Here is a 15,827-nt window from a genome sequence, read left to right on the forward strand (position 1 = left end):
TCTGACTGTGGTCTGGTTGAACCCCTCTCTGTAGACTGTGGTCTAGTTGAACCCCTCTCTGTAGACAGGACTGTGATCTAGTTGAACCCCTCTCTGTGAAACAGGACTGGGATCTAGTTGAACCCCTCTCTGTGAAACAGGACTGGGATCTAGTTGAACCCCTCTCTGTGAAACAGGACTGGGATCTAGTTGAACCCCTCTCTGTGAAACAGGACTGATCTAGTTGAACCCCTCTCTGTAGACAGGACTGTGATCTAGTTGAACCCCTCTCTGTAGACAGGACTGTGATCTAGTTGAACCCCTCTCTGTAGACTGTGATCTAGTTGAACCCCTCTCTGTAGACAGGACTGTGATCTAGTTGAACCACCCCTCTCTGTAGACAGGACTGTGATCTCGTTGAACCCATCTCTGTAGACAGGACTGTGATCTAGTTGAACCCCTCTCTGTAGACAGGACTGTGATCTAGTTGAACCCCTCTCTGTAGACAGGACTGTGATCTAGTTGAACCCCTCTCTGTAGACAGGACTGTGATCTAGTTGAACCCCTCTCTGTAGACAGGACTATGATCTAGTTGAACCCCTCTCTGTAGACAGGACTGTGATCTAGTTGAACCCCTCTCTGTAGACAGGACTGTGATCTAGTTGAACCCCTCTCTGTAGACAGGACTGTGGTCTAGTTGAACCCCTCTCTGTAGACAGGACTGTGGTCTAGTTGAACCCCTCTCTGTAGACAGGACTGTGATCTAGTTGAACCCCTCTCTGTAGACAGGACTGTGATCTAGTTGAACCCCTCTCTGTAGACAGGACTGTGGTCTAGTTGAACCCCTCTCTGTGAAACAGGACTGTGATCTAGTTGAACCCCTCTCTGTAGACAGGACTGTGGTCTAGTTGAACCCCTCTCTGTAGACGGGACTGTGGTCTAGTTGAACCCCTCTCTGTAGACGGGACTGTGGTCTAGTTGAACCCCTCTCTGTGAAACAGGACTGTGATCTAGTTGAACCCCTCTCTGTAGACAGGACTGTGATCTAGTTGAACCCCTCTCTGTAGACGGGACTGTGGTCTAGTTGAACCCCTCTCTGTAGACAGGACTGTGATCTAGTTGAACCCCTCTCTGTAGACGGGACTGTGGTCTAGTTGAACCCCTCTCTGTAGACTGTGATCTAGTTGAACCCCTCTCTGTAGACAGGACTGTGATCTAGTTGAACCCCTCTCTGTAGACAGGACTGTGATCTAGTTGAACCCCTCTCTGTAGACGGGACTGTGATCTAGTTGAACCCCTCTCTGTAGACGGGACTGTGATCTAGTTGAACCCCTCTCTGTAGACGGGACTGTGGTCTAGTTGAACCCCTCTCTGTAGACAGGACTGTGGTCTAGTTGAACCCCTCTCTGTAGACAGGACTGTGATCTAGTTGAACCCCTCTCTGTAGACAGGACTGTGGTCTAGTTGAACCCCTCTCTGTAGACTGTGGTCTAGTTGAACCCCTCTCTGTAGACTGTGGTCTGGTTGAACCCCTCTCTGTAGACTGTGGTCTAGTTGAACCCCTCTCTGTAGACTGTGGTCTAGTTGAACCCCTCTCTGTAGACTGTGGTCTAGTTGAACCCCTCTCTGTAGACAGGACTGTGATCTAGTTGAACCCCTCTCTGTGAAACAGGACTGGGATCTAGTTGAACCCCTCTCTGTGAAACAGGACTGTGATCTAGTTGAACCCCTCTCTGTAGACAGGACTGTGATCTAGTTGAACCCCTCTCTGTAGACTGTGATCTAGTTGAACCCCTGTCTGTAGACAGGACTGTGATCTAGTTGAACCACCCCTCTCTGTAGACAGGACTGTGATCTAGTTGAACCCCTCTCTGTATACTGTGATCTAGTTGAACCCCTCTCTGTAGACAGGACTGTGATCTAGTTGAACCCCTCTCTGTAGACAGGACTGTGAATTAGTTGAACCCCTCTCTGTAGACGGGACTGTGATCTAGTTGAACCCCTCTCTGTAGACGGGACTGTGATCTAGTTGAACCCCTCTCTGTAGACGGGACTGTGATCTAGTTGAACCCCTCTCTGTAGACAGGACTGTGATCTAGTTGAACCCCTCTCTGTATACTGTGATCTAGTTGAACCCCTCTCTGTAGACAGGACTGTGATCTAGTTGAACCCCTCTCTGTAGACAGGACTGTGGTCTAGTTGAACCCCTCTCTGTAGACAGGACTGTGGTCTAGTTGAACCCCTCTCTGTAGACAGGACTGTGATCTAGTTGAACCCCTCTCTGTAGACAGGACTGTGATCTAGTTGAACCTCTCTCTGTAGACAGGACTGTGATCTAGTTGAACCCCTCTCTGTAGACAGGACTGTGATCTAGTTGAACCCCTCTCTGTAGACAGGACTGTGATCTAGTTGAACCCCTCTCTGTAGACAGGACTGTGATCTAGTTGAACCCCTCTCTGTAGATGGGACTAATAGTTGATGAGTAATGACCTGCCTACTGTCTGAATGCTGCTATTCTTGTCCTGTTGTATCTGTAAACCCTGTTGAGGACACAACACACCTTCTTAGAAACACACAGACAAAGAGAGATACACACACACACACACACTACAGTAGCTTTTCTCATAGCGGTCGTTACTCTCCTCTGTCTACAGCACCATGTTCACTGGGTAGGAAATTAGAATGACAACCTGTCACTGTTTCCATAGTAGCCGTCCCGACAGACAGGTGATGCAGCCTATGAGCTGCTCCCATTACCGGGCTCTCCCGTCTTTCCAGCCAATAGATTTATTTTATATCCACCCTTCAGTGGACTGGCCTGGTTGTAACAACACCTCATAACAGAGTTAACCTTTGGAATGTTAGCACGGGTGTGTCTGTCGTGTGTTTGGCCAGTGGAGTTTGAGATGCGTGTGTGAGGTGTGTGAGGTGTGTGGTGTGTGTTCTCACAAACTAACTAGCCTACTCTGTTTATGATTCTGTTGTCATGGATGACTGATTTGGGTCATTATTTAGAGTTTAAAAATAGATACTGAGCTCATGGAACGGTGTGCTTTCAGCACTACTGAAAAGTGCTGTTTACATGTGAAACATGAATGAAACGTGCTGCGTTTGTTATTGGCCTGTTGACCTTATTGTTGGTGACACGGTGATATCTTGACATTATGCAGCTGTGAAGTCTGAAGTGGTCAGTGTTTGATGGTGTGTCTGTTAGTCCCATGGACATGTGTTCATCAGTACAAATGAGATTTGAGCTATTAAGCCCCAGTCGGGGTGTTAAATGAAGCTGGTTTCTGACCGTGTGGGGCACAATGCCACAGTGGAGTTCAGAAGGGAGGATCTCACTCACCTCTATTTCACCGGCTGTTTAGGATCTGCAATATGCAGCTGTTGCCAGAGCGCGTTTTTCACTGACTGTCCACTGGTCGCCAAAACAGTGATTGACAGGCAGCTTAAACTTCTTGAATTCAACTATTATTGGGTTCAAATAGACATTTAGGTTTGTGAACAGCCGTCCACAACAACCATAATCTGTAAGGCACAAATAGCTAAATGAGAGAGTGTGATTCACATCAATAGATATCAGTAATAAGTCATATCTGTATCGCCGTAGACAACACCACTGATGTCATCCTGACCTCCAAGTGTTTATTAAAGTGGATAGTCTTTGGATGCCGACTCATTCTGTTCACAACAACCCAGGGTGTGACCCCATGTCACCTGGTAACTGTTCATCAAACAGACTCATTCTGTTCACAACAACCCAGGGTGTGACCCCATGTCACCTGGTAACTGTTCATCAAACAGACTCATTCTGTTCACAACAACCCAGGGTGTGACCCCATGTCATCTGGTAACTGTTCATCAAACAGACTCATTCTGTTCACAACAACCCAGGGTGTGACCCCATGTCATCTGGTAACTGTTCATCAAACAGACTCATTCTGTTCACAACAACCCAGGGTGTGACCCCATGTCACCTGGTAACTGTTCATCAAACAGACTCATTCTGTTCACAACAACCCAGGGTGTGACCCCATGTCACCTGGTAACTGTTCATCAAACAGACTCATTCTGTTCACAACAACCCAGGGTGTGACCCCATGTCACCTGGTAACTGTTCATCAAACAGACTCATTCTGTTCACAACAACCCAGGGTGTGACCCCATGTCACCTGGTAACTGTTCATCAAACAGACTCATTCTGTTCACTGAACATGACATGGGTTGTCTGATGTCACCTGGTAAATGTTCATCAAACAGACTCATTTGACTCACAGGTGTTTGTCTTCCTTGTGTGACATCAGAGGTATTAATTATAATCCTCAACGTCTCATCTTTCAAAATACTTAATTTACAGCCTTTCACCTGGTAACTGTTCATCAAACAACTCATCTGTAAAACTTGACCCCATGTCACCTGGTAACTGTTCATCAGACTCATTCTGTTCCAAAAGCCAGAGGTCTGACGTCATGTATATAGCATGTAGCTAATTACTGCACATTATACATGTGATGATAAACCATGTTGACACTGAACATGACAAGAGTTACACCTGATAACCCTGGCAACATGTTGAGCTGTTCCCCCACGCTTTCCTCACAGGTGTTTGTCTTCCTTGTGTGACATCAGAGGTATTAATTATAATCCTCAACGTCTCATCTTTCAAAATACTCCTCCAACAACATTTCCCTCAAGCTGCTCCTCCAACAAATCATCTGTAAAACTGCTCCTCCAACATGTTCCCCAACGCTGTTCCCCCAGCTGGTCCCCAACATGTTCCCCCAACATGTTCCCCTAATTACTGTCCAAATCTGGTTTTCAACCTGCTCCTCCAACAACAGGGTTACACCTAACTAACCCTGGCAACATGTTCCCCCAAGCTGTTCCCCCAAGCTGTTCCCCCAACATGTTCCCCCAACATGTTCCCCCAAGCTGTTCCCCCAAGCTGCTCCTCCAACAACATGTTCCCCCAAGCTGCTCCTCCAACATGTTCCCCCAAGCTGTTCCCCCAAGCTGTTCCCCCAAGCTGTTCCCCCAAGCTGTTCCCCCAAGCTGCTCCTCCAACAACATGTTCCCCCAAGCTGTTCCCCCAAGCTGCTCCTCCAACATGTTCCCCAAGCTGTTCCCCCAAGCTGTTCCCCAAGCTGCTCCTCCAACATGTTCCCCAAGCTGTTCCTCCAACATGTTCCCCAACATGTTCCCCCAAGCTGTTCCCCAAGCTGCTCCCCAACATGTTCCCCAACATGCTGTTCCCCCAACATGTTCCCCCAACATGTTCCCCCAACATGTTCCCCCAACATGTTCCCCAAGCTGTTCCCTCAACATGTTCCCTCAACATGTTCCCCCAAGCATGTTCCCTCAACATGTTCCCCCAACATGTTCCCTCAACATGTTCCCCCAAGCTGTTCCCTCAACATGTTCCCCCAAGCTGTTCCCTCAACATGTTCCCCAAGCTGTTCCCTCAACATGTTCCCCCAACATGTTGTTCCCCCAACATGTTCCCCAAGCTGTTCCCTCAACATGTTCCCCCAAGCTGTTCCCTCAACATGTTCCCCCAAGCTGTTCCCCCAACATGTTCCCCCAACATGTTCCCTCAACATGTTCCCCCAACATGTTCCCCCAACATGTTCCCCAACATGTTCCCCCAAGCTGTTCCCCAACTGTTCCCTCAAGCTGTTCCCCCAACAAGCTGCTCCCCCAAGCTGCTCACCAACAGTAACTCTCATCTCTTCCTGTCTTCTCTTGCAGCAGTAAGTCAGTGTTGGAGGTCTGTCCTGACTGAAGAGGAGACCCACTACACACACAATCACATCATCAGCTTTTAAATACACACACATTCATCATAATGGTAGGTTCACACCTGTTGGTTTCAATTCAGCTGAATGAATGAATGAAACAGCTTCTGGAATGAAACAGTTTGGTGGAACCAGTTTAGTTGTGCAGGCTAGCTAAACCTTCAGTGTGAATTTCAACACTAACTTCACAGCTACACATTACATTTCCTCTCAGAGAAACTGGCCTGTCACTGTCTGGAACATTCCCCTGAATGACCTATTTCCTGTCTGAGAGACTGGCCTGTTACTGTCTAACATTCCCCTGAATGACCTGTTTCCTCTCAGAGAGACTGGCCTGTTACTGTCTAACATTCCCCTGAATGACCTGTTTCCTGTCTGAGAGACTGGCCTGTCACTGTCTGGAACATTCCCCTGAATGACCTGTTTCCTCTCAGTCCTCACTGACTGGAGCAGTGGCCTGGCGGTCTGCTCTCTCTGCTGGGGCTGAAGAGGGAGACCGTGTTTAATCAGCTACTTCATAGTCCACACCTGGATCACACACTGATACTGTTGCTGCTGTGCGTAGTCTGCTTGAAATAGCAGAATTAGATCTGTGTGAATGTAGTCTAGAATGGATGTCTCTGTTTGACCCCAAACAGTCATTATTTTGACTTTAATTTTAATCGTGTTCTTTTCTCCTCTCCCCTCTCTCCTCTTCCCTCTCGGTCCCCTCTCCTCTCCTCTCCTCTTCCCTCTCCCCTCTCTCCTCTCCTCTCCCCTCTCTCCTCTCCTCTCTCCTCTCCTCAGGGAGGTGTATGATGACTGAAGCTGCAGGGCTATGGCCAGCGAACCCCTCGAAGGCTTCCATGAGGTCAACTTGGCGTCACCCACCACCCCTGACCTCCACGGATTGACCTCCGACACCAGACCCCAATGTCACAGCGCCCCTTCCAGCGCCCTGTACCGTACACCCTCCCTCAGCTCCAGCCCCTGCCCCCCCAATGCCCTGCGAGCCGACCAGCTGCCCACCCAGCCCATCTACTCTGCCCCTAGGCTACTGGGCAGCACAGAACCCCACAATGGAAGGTCAGGAAGAAACCCTCCTGGAGAAACAGACTTGGCCCATGACAACCACAATGTAAAGAGATAGTACCTGGCCCATGACAACCACAATGTAAAGAGATATAGTACCTGGCCCATGACAACCACAATGTAAAGAGATATAGTACCTGGCCCATGACAACCACAATGTAAAGAGATATAGTACCTGGCCCATGACAACCACAATGTAAAGAGATATAGTACCTGGCCCATGACAACCACAATGTAAAGAGACATAGTACCTGGCCCATGACAACCACAATGTAAAGAGATATAGTACCTGGCCCATGACAACCACAATGTAAAGAGATATAGTACCTGGCCCATGACAACCACAATGTAAAGAGATATAGTACCTGGCCCATGACAACCACAATGTAAAGAGACATAGTACCTGGCCCATGACAACCACAATGTAAAGAGACATAGTACCTGGCCCATGACAACCACAATGTAAAGAGATATAGTACCTGGCCCATGACAACCACAATGTAAAGAGATAGTACCTGGCCCATGACAACCACAATGTAAAGAGATAGTACCTGGCCCATGACAACCACAATGTAAAGAGATAGTACCTGGCCCATGACAACCACAATGTAAAGAGAGATAGTACCTGGCCCATGACAACCACAATGTAAAGAGATAGTACCTGGCCCATGACAACCACAATGTAAAGAGAGATAGTACCTGGCCCATGACAACCACAATGTAAAGAGATACTAGAGAGAAATCTTGAAGATGGAACACAAATCCTAGCAGGTGCTGTTTTAAATGATGCCATGATTTCTGCTAGGATCTCTTTACGCAGTGCAGTCGGTGTTAACCAGGCAATGTATTCAATACAAGTCAAGGGTTCCACTAAGCAGTGTTCATTGACACTTAAAACGTACTATTGATGACTAGCCCACTGGGATGCTAATTCATACATTAAAACATGCTTACTCAGCTTAAAATGTCCAACCAGGTAATGATAGCTGGATCATTATCACCATTAATCATACAGTCAATAGTGCTGATCAGTGATGACTGATTGATCCCTGTAGTAATCAGCCAACCCTCCTATACGCTTACATTAGTTTACCCATGATTCCTTGCAGCGTTCCGGGGTTGGAACCCCCCGTCCGGTCAGAGGCGGAGTCAGCAGAAGGGGTGTTCCTGTCTGGAGAGGAAGGGGAGGAGTCTCTGAGTCTGACCAATGACAGCCTGTCCCGCCTCCGCAGCCCCTCAGTCATGGAGATCAGAGAGAAAGCCAATGAGAGACTGAAGGAGGAGCTAGCCAAGGCACAGAGGGTAAGAGACCACACACACACACACACACTGTGCCCATGTCATGTGTATGTTCCCTCAGGTTGTGTGTCTACTAGTTGAATGGTCTCACATCAGTTGATAACAGAGTGAAATCCATGCAGAAGGAATGTGCGATTCTCCTCATCAAAGCAGCCATGTTGAAATCAACGGCAGGGGACCAACATGTTATCTCCTCCTGTGTCCTCCTGTGTTCTCCTGTGTCCTCCTGTGTCCTCCTGTGTTCTCTGAAATTACCCCACAAGCCTCTTGCCAATGTTTATTTTTAACCCAGCGCTCCTGAATGCTGCTTTCTCCAGCCAAGTCTGATGAGTGAGAACTATCACTGCCTCGTAACCAGAGTTTGAATGGGCGTGTTGGAACGGAAGGGGTTGGGCCTGAGCAGGCAAGGTGATTGGTTGGCCAGTGATTCTACAGGAACAGTGCTTTGTTCAGTCTGATGATCTATTCCATGTTACCTTGTTATTATCAGCCTCTTCGTTCAAATCAAATTCTATTGGTCACATACACATGGTTAGCAGATGTTATTGGTCACATACACAGGGTTAGCAGATGTTATTGGTCACATACACAGGGTTAGCAGATGTTATTGGTCACATACACAGGGTTAGCAGATGTTATTGGTCACATACACAGGGTTAGCAGATGTTATTGGTCACATACACAGGGTTAGCAGATGTTATTGGTCACATACACAGGGTTAGCAGATGTTATTGGTCACATACACATGGTTAGCAGATGTTATTGGTCACATACACATGGTTAGCAGATGTTATTGGTCACATACACATGGTTAGCAGATGTTATTGGTCACATACACAGGGTTAGCAGATGTTATTGGTCACATACACAGGGTTAGCAGATGTTATTGGTCACATACACATGGTTAGCAGATGTTATTGGTCACATACACATGGTTAGCAGATGTTATTGGTCACATACACATGGTTAGCAGATGTTATTGGTCACATACACATGGTTAGCAGATGTTATTGGTCACATACACATGGTTAGCAGATGTTATTGGTCACATACACATGGTTAGCAGATGTTATTGGTCACATACACATGGTTAGCAGATGTTATTGTAGGTGTAGCCACATGCTTATGCTTCTAGATCTGACAGTGCAGCAGTATCTAACAGGTCATATCTAACTATTCCACAACAAAACCTAATATCTAACTATTCCACAACAAAACCTAATATCTAACTATTCCACAACAAAACCTAATATCTAACTATTCCACAACAAAACCTAATATCTAACTATTCCACAACAAAACCTAATATCTAACTATTCCACAACAAAACCTAATATCTAACTATTCCACAACAAAACCTAATATCTAACTATTCCACAACAAAACCTAATATCTAACTATTCCACAACAAAACCTAATATCTAACAGATTCCACAACAAAACCTAATATCTAACTATTCCACAACAAAACCTAATATCTAACTATTCCACAACAAAACCTAATATCTAACTATTCCACAACAAAACCTAATATCTAACTATTCCACAACAAAACCTAATATCTAACTATTCCACAACAAAACCTAATATCTAACAATTCCACAACAAAACCTAATATCTAGCAATTCCACAACAAAACCTAATATCTAACTATTCCACAACAAAACCTAATATCTAACAATTCCACAACAAAACCTAATATCTAACTATTCCACAACAAAACCTAATATCTAACTATTCCACAACAAAACCTAATATCTAACTATTCCACAACAAAACCTAATATCTAACTATTCCACAACAAAACCTAATATCTAACTATTCCACAACAAAACCTAATATCTAACTATTCCACAACAAAACCTAATATCTAACAATTCCACAACAAAACCTAATATCTAACTATTCCACAACAAAACCTAATATCTAACTATTCCACAACAAAACCTAATATCTAACTATTCCACAACAAAACCTAATATCTAACTATTCCACAACAAAACCTAATATCTAACTATTCCACAACAAAACCTAATATCTAACTATTCCACAACAAAACCTAATATCTAACTATTCCACAACAAAACCTAATATCTAACTATTCCACAACAAAACCTAATATCTAACAGATTCCACAACAAAACCTGATATCTAACTATTCCACAACAAAACCTGATATCTAACTATTCCACAACAAAACCTAATATCTAACTATTCCACAACAAAACCTAATATCTAACTATTCCACAACAAAACCTAATATCTAACAGATTCCACAACAAAACCTAATATCTAACTATTCCACAACAAAACCTAATATCTAACAGATTCCACAACAAAACCTAATATCTAACTATTCCACAACAAAACCTAATATCTAACTATTCCACAACAAAACCTAATATCTAACAGATTCCACAACAAAACCTAATATCTAACTATTCCACAACAAAACCTAATATCTAACTATTCCACAACAAAACCTAATATCTAACTATTCCACAACAAAACCTAATATCTAACTATTCCACAACAAAACCTGATATCTAACTATTCCACAACAAAACCTGATATCTAACAGATTCCACAACAAAACCTGATATCTAACTATTCCACAACAAAACCTAATATCTAACAGATTCCACAACAAAACCTAATATCTAACAGATTCCACAACAAAACCTAATATCTAACAGAATTCCACAACAAAACCTGATATCTAACTATTCCACAACAAAACCTGATATCTAACTATTCCACAACAAAACCTGATATCTAACTATTCCACAACAAAACCTAATATCTAACAGATTCCACAACAAAACCTAATATCTAACTATTCCACAACAAAACCTAATATCTAACTATTCCACAACAAAACCTAATATCTAACTATTCCACAACAAAACCTAATATCTAACTATTCCACAACAAAACCTGATATCTAACTATTCCACAACAATACCTGATACACACAATCTAGTAAAGGAACAGGATGTTAATATATTGAGTGAGAGGTTATTTTCCTGACACGACACCACACACTGTATTCTGTCTCATCGTTGTTGGTCATCAAGCCTACCACTGTAGTGTTGTCTAAACTTGATGATTGAGTTGGAGGCGTGCGTGGCCACGCAGTCATGGGTGAACAGGGACGTACAGGAGAGGGCTGAGAACGCACCCTTGTAGAGCTCCAGTGTTGAGCGGAGATGTTGTTTCCTACCATCACCACCCGGGTGCAGCCCGTCAGGAAGTCCAGGACCCAGTTGCCCAGATCGGTTTCGAGACCCAGGGTATCAAGTTTATGAGTTTGGAGGGTACTATGTTGTTGAATGCTGAGCTGTAGTCAATGAACAGCATTCTTACAGGTATTCGTCTTGTCCAGATGGCGATTGCATCATCTGTGGACCTTTTGGGGCGGAAAGCAAATTGTGGTGGGTCTAGGGTATCAGGTGGGGTGGAGGTAATATGATCCTAGTCTCTCAAAGCACTTCATGACGACGGAGGTGAGTGCTACGGGGCGGTAGTCGTTTAGCTCAGTTACCTTAGCTTTCTTGGGAACAGGAACAATGGTGGCCATCTTGAAGCATGTGGGGACAGCAGACTGGGATAGGGTATGATTGAATATGTCCGTAAACACACCAGCCAGCTGGTCTGCGCATGCTCTGAGGACGCGGCTAGGGATGGCGTCTGGGCCGGCAGCCTTGCGAGGGTTAACACGTTTAAATGTTTTACTCACGTCGGCCATGGAGAAGGAGAGCCCACAGTCTTTGGTAGCGGGCCGTGGCGGTGGCACTGTATTGTCCTCAAAGCGAGCAAAGAAGTTGTTTAGTTTGTTTGGAGTAAGACATCTGCGATGGGGCTGTTTTTTTTGTTGTAATCCGTGATTGTCTGTAGCCACATACGTCTCGTGTCTGAGCTGTTGAATTACGACTCCACTTTGTCTCTATACTGATGCTTAACTTGTTTGATTGCCTTACGGAGGGAATAACTACACTGTTTGTATTCGGCCATGTTTCCCACTCGCCTTGCCATGATTAAATGCGGTGGTACGTGCTTTCAGTTTTGCGCGAAAGCTGCCATCATTTCACGGTTTCTGTTCAGGGAAGGTTTTAATATTTGCAGTGGGTACAACATCTTCTATACACTTCCTTATAAACTTGCTCACCGAGTCAGCGTGTACGTCAATGTTATTATCTGAGGCTACCCGGAACATCCCAGTCCACGTGATCGAAACAATCTTGAAGCGTGGAATCCGATTAGTCAGACCAGCGTTGGATAGACCTAACCATGGGCGCTTCCTGTTATAGTTTATGCCTATAGGAGGGGAGCTACAAGATGGAGTCATGGTCAGATTAGCCAAAAGGAGGGCGGGGGAAAGCCTTGTATGCATCGCGGAAGTTAGAGTAGCAGTGGTCGTGCATGTTACTCGCTCGTGTACTGCAATCGATATGCTGATAGAATTTATGTATCCTTGTTCTCAAATTAGCTTTGTTAAAATCCCCAGCTACAATAAATGCAGCCTCAGGATATATGGTTTTCAAGTTCCTTGATGGCTGTCTTGGTATCCACTTGCGGGTGATATACACGGCTGTGACGATAACCGAGGAGAGTTCTCTTGTGAGGAACTCTAGGTCAGGTGAACAAAAGGACTTGAGTTCTTGTATGTTGTTACAATTACACCATGAGTCCTTAATCGTGAAACATACACCCCCGCCCTTCTTCAAATCAAATCAAATCAAATGTTATTTGTCACATACACATGGTTAGCAGATGTTAATGCGAGTGTAGCGAAATGCTTGTGCTTCTAGTTCCGACAATGCAGTAATAACCAACAAGTAATCTAACTAACAATTCCTAATCTACTGTCTTTTACACAGTGTAAGGGGATAAAGAATATGTACATAAGGATATATGAATGAGTGATGGTACAGAGCAGCATAGGCAAGATACAGTAGATGGTATCGAGTACAGTATATACATATGAGATGAGTATGTAAACAAAGTGGCATAGTTAAAGTGGCTAGTGATACATGTATTACATAAGGATGCAGTCGATGATATAGAGTACAGTATATACGTATGCATATGAGATGAATAATGTAGGGTAAGTAACATTATATAAGGGAGCATTGTTTAAAGTGGCTAGTGATATATTTACATCATTTCCCATCAATTCCCATTATTAAAGTGGCTGGAGTTGGGTCAGTGTCAATGACAGTGTGTTGGCAGCAGCCACTCAATGTTAGTGGTGGCTGTTTAACAGTCTGATGGCCTTCTTCTTACCGGAGAGATGTTTGTTCCTGTCGGCACGATGCACTGAAAATCCCGTTGGCTGTTCGGACTCCGACAGCATGTCCCCAACTAGCTAGCCATGTCTCCGTGAAACAGAGCACGTTACAATCCCGGATATCTCTTTGGAAAGCAGCTCTTGCCCTGATTTCGTCTACTTTGTTAACTAGGGACCGGACATTAGTGAGTAATGTACTCGGAAGCGGTGGGTGGTGTGTGTGCGCATCCGAAGCCTCACTAGAAGAAGCTCCGGCACCCTTTCCTCCGACGCCGTTGCTTTGGGTCGGCCTCTGGAATCAGTTCAAATGCCCTGGGAGGTGCAGACAAAGGATCCGCTTTGGGAAAGTCGTATTCCTGGTCGTATTCCTGGTTGTGCTGGCAAGTTGACGTCTCTCTGATATTCAATAGCTTTTCCCGACTGTATGTAACAACACTTAAAGTTTTCTGGGCTAACAATGTAAGAAATAATACTTTAGAAAAAAATAAAATACTACGCAGTTTCCTAAGGACTAGAAGCGACGCTGCCATCTCAATAGGCGCCATCTTCCTATTCAGCCTCTTCATTCAGCCTCTTCATTCAGCCTCTTCATTCTGCCTCTTCATTCTGCCTCTTCATTCAGCCTCTTCATTCAGCCTCTTCATTCTGCCTCTTCATTCTGCCTCCTCATTCTGCCTCCTCATTCTGCCTCTTCATTCTGCCTCTTCATTCTGCCTCCTCATTCTGCCTCCTCATTCTGCCTCTTCTTTCAGCCTCTTCATTCAGCCTCTTCATTCAGCCTCTTCATTCAGCCTCTTCATTCAGCCTCTTCATTCAGCCTCTTCATTCAGCCTCTTCATTCTGCCTCTTCATTCTGCCTCTTCATTCTGCCTCCTCATTCTGCCTCCTCATTCTGCCTCTTCATTCTGCCTCTTCATTCTGCCTCTTCATTCAGCCTCTTCATTCAGCCTCTTCATTCAGCCTCTTCATTCTGCCTCTTCATTCTGCCTCTTCATTCTGCCTCTTCATTCTGCCTCTTCATTCAGCCTCTATCAGAGCAGCATATTAGAACCACAAACAGGAGTTTGTCACGTGTCAATTATTGCTTCAAACGTTGTTGATTTTACCTCTGTTTCTTCTGAACATTCTATCTCTTCCCCCTCTACACTGGTGTGCCAGACAGAGTCCAGGTGTCATCTCACTACCTGATTTAGAGATCTCTGGAATGAAATGGTGTGAGAGAGACACAGCTGCCAGTTGCACCCACATTCTGTCTGTCTCAGTCCTGCTGCTCAGAGCAGGGATGTGGGAGAGAGAAAGAAAGATTGTAAGACGGAAGGAGAGCGAGAGAACGAAAGACAGAAAATCATGAGTGAAAGAGAGAGGGGTGTGAGAGAGAGACTTGTAGTGCTGAATCACCAGCTAGCTACTGTACTAGTAGGTGGTGCCGAATCACCAGCTAGCTACTGTACTAGGTGATGCTGAATCACCAGCTAGCTACTGTACTAGGTGATGCTGAATCACCAGCTAGCTACTGTACTAGAAGGTGGTACTGAATCACCAGCTAGCCACTGTACTAGAAGGTGGTGCTGAATCACCAGCTAGCTACTGTACTAGGTGATGCTGAATCACCAGCTAGCTACTGTACTAGGTGATACTGAATCACCAGCTAGCTACTGTACTAGGTGATACTGAATCACCAGCTAGCTACTGTACTAGGTGATACTGAATCACCAGCTAGCTACTGTACTAGATGGTACTGAATCACCAGCTAGCTACTGTACTAGGTGGTACTGAATCACCAGCTAGCTACTGTACTAGAGGAAAGGTGATGCTGAATCACCAGCTAGCTACTGTACTAGGTGATGCTGAATCACCAGCTAGCTACTGTACTCGAAGGTGGTACTGAATCACCAGCTAGCTACTGTACTAGGTGATGCTGAATCACCAGCTAGCTACTGTACTAGGTGGTGCTGAATCACCATCTAGCTACTGTACTAGAAGGTGGTACTGAATCACCAGCTAGCTACTGTACTAGAAGGTGGTACTGAATCACCAGCTAGCTACTGTACTAGGTGGTACTGAATCACCAGCTAGCTACTGTACTAGAGGAAAGGTGATGCTGAATCACCAGCTAGCTACTGTACTAGGTGATGCTGAATCACCAGCTAGCTACTGTACTCGAAGGTGGTACTGAATCACCAGCTAGCTACTGTACTAGGTGATGCTGAATCACCAGCTAGCTACTGTACTAGGTGGTGCTGAATCACCATCTAGCTACTGTACTAGAAGGTGGTACTGAATCACCAGCTAGCTACTGTACTAGAAGGTGGTACTGAATCACCAGCTAGCTACTGTACTAGAAGGTGGTGCTGAATCACCAGCTAGCTACTGTACTAGGTGGTGCTGAA

General features: G+C 45.0%; 1 protein-coding gene across 4 annotated transcripts in view; it reads left to right on the forward strand.

Annotated features, from left to right (window-relative positions):
• Positions 1 to 15,827, forward strand: part of rab3ip (RAB3A interacting protein (rabin3)) — a 110,994-nt gene that overhangs the window by 26,685 nt on the left and 68,482 nt on the right. For all 4 annotated transcript variants that reach the window (XM_065021309.1, XM_065021310.1, XM_065021311.1 and 1 more), the window contains exons 2-4: positions 5,731 to 5,830; positions 6,564 to 6,842; positions 7,958 to 8,150. In XM_065021309.1, the coding sequence (XP_064877381.1) occupies positions 6,595 to 6,842; positions 7,958 to 8,150 (441 nt within the window). In that variant the 5' untranslated portion in view covers positions 5,731 to 5,830; positions 6,564 to 6,594. The remainder of the gene's footprint in view (positions 1 to 5,730; positions 5,831 to 6,563; positions 6,843 to 7,957; positions 8,151 to 15,827) is intronic.

Source organism: Oncorhynchus nerka, linkage group LG8 (assembly GCF_034236695.1).
Source record: "Oncorhynchus nerka isolate Pitt River linkage group LG8, Oner_Uvic_2.0, whole genome shotgun sequence".
Taxonomy (NCBI): Eukaryota; Metazoa; Chordata; class Actinopteri; order Salmoniformes; family Salmonidae; genus Oncorhynchus; species Oncorhynchus nerka.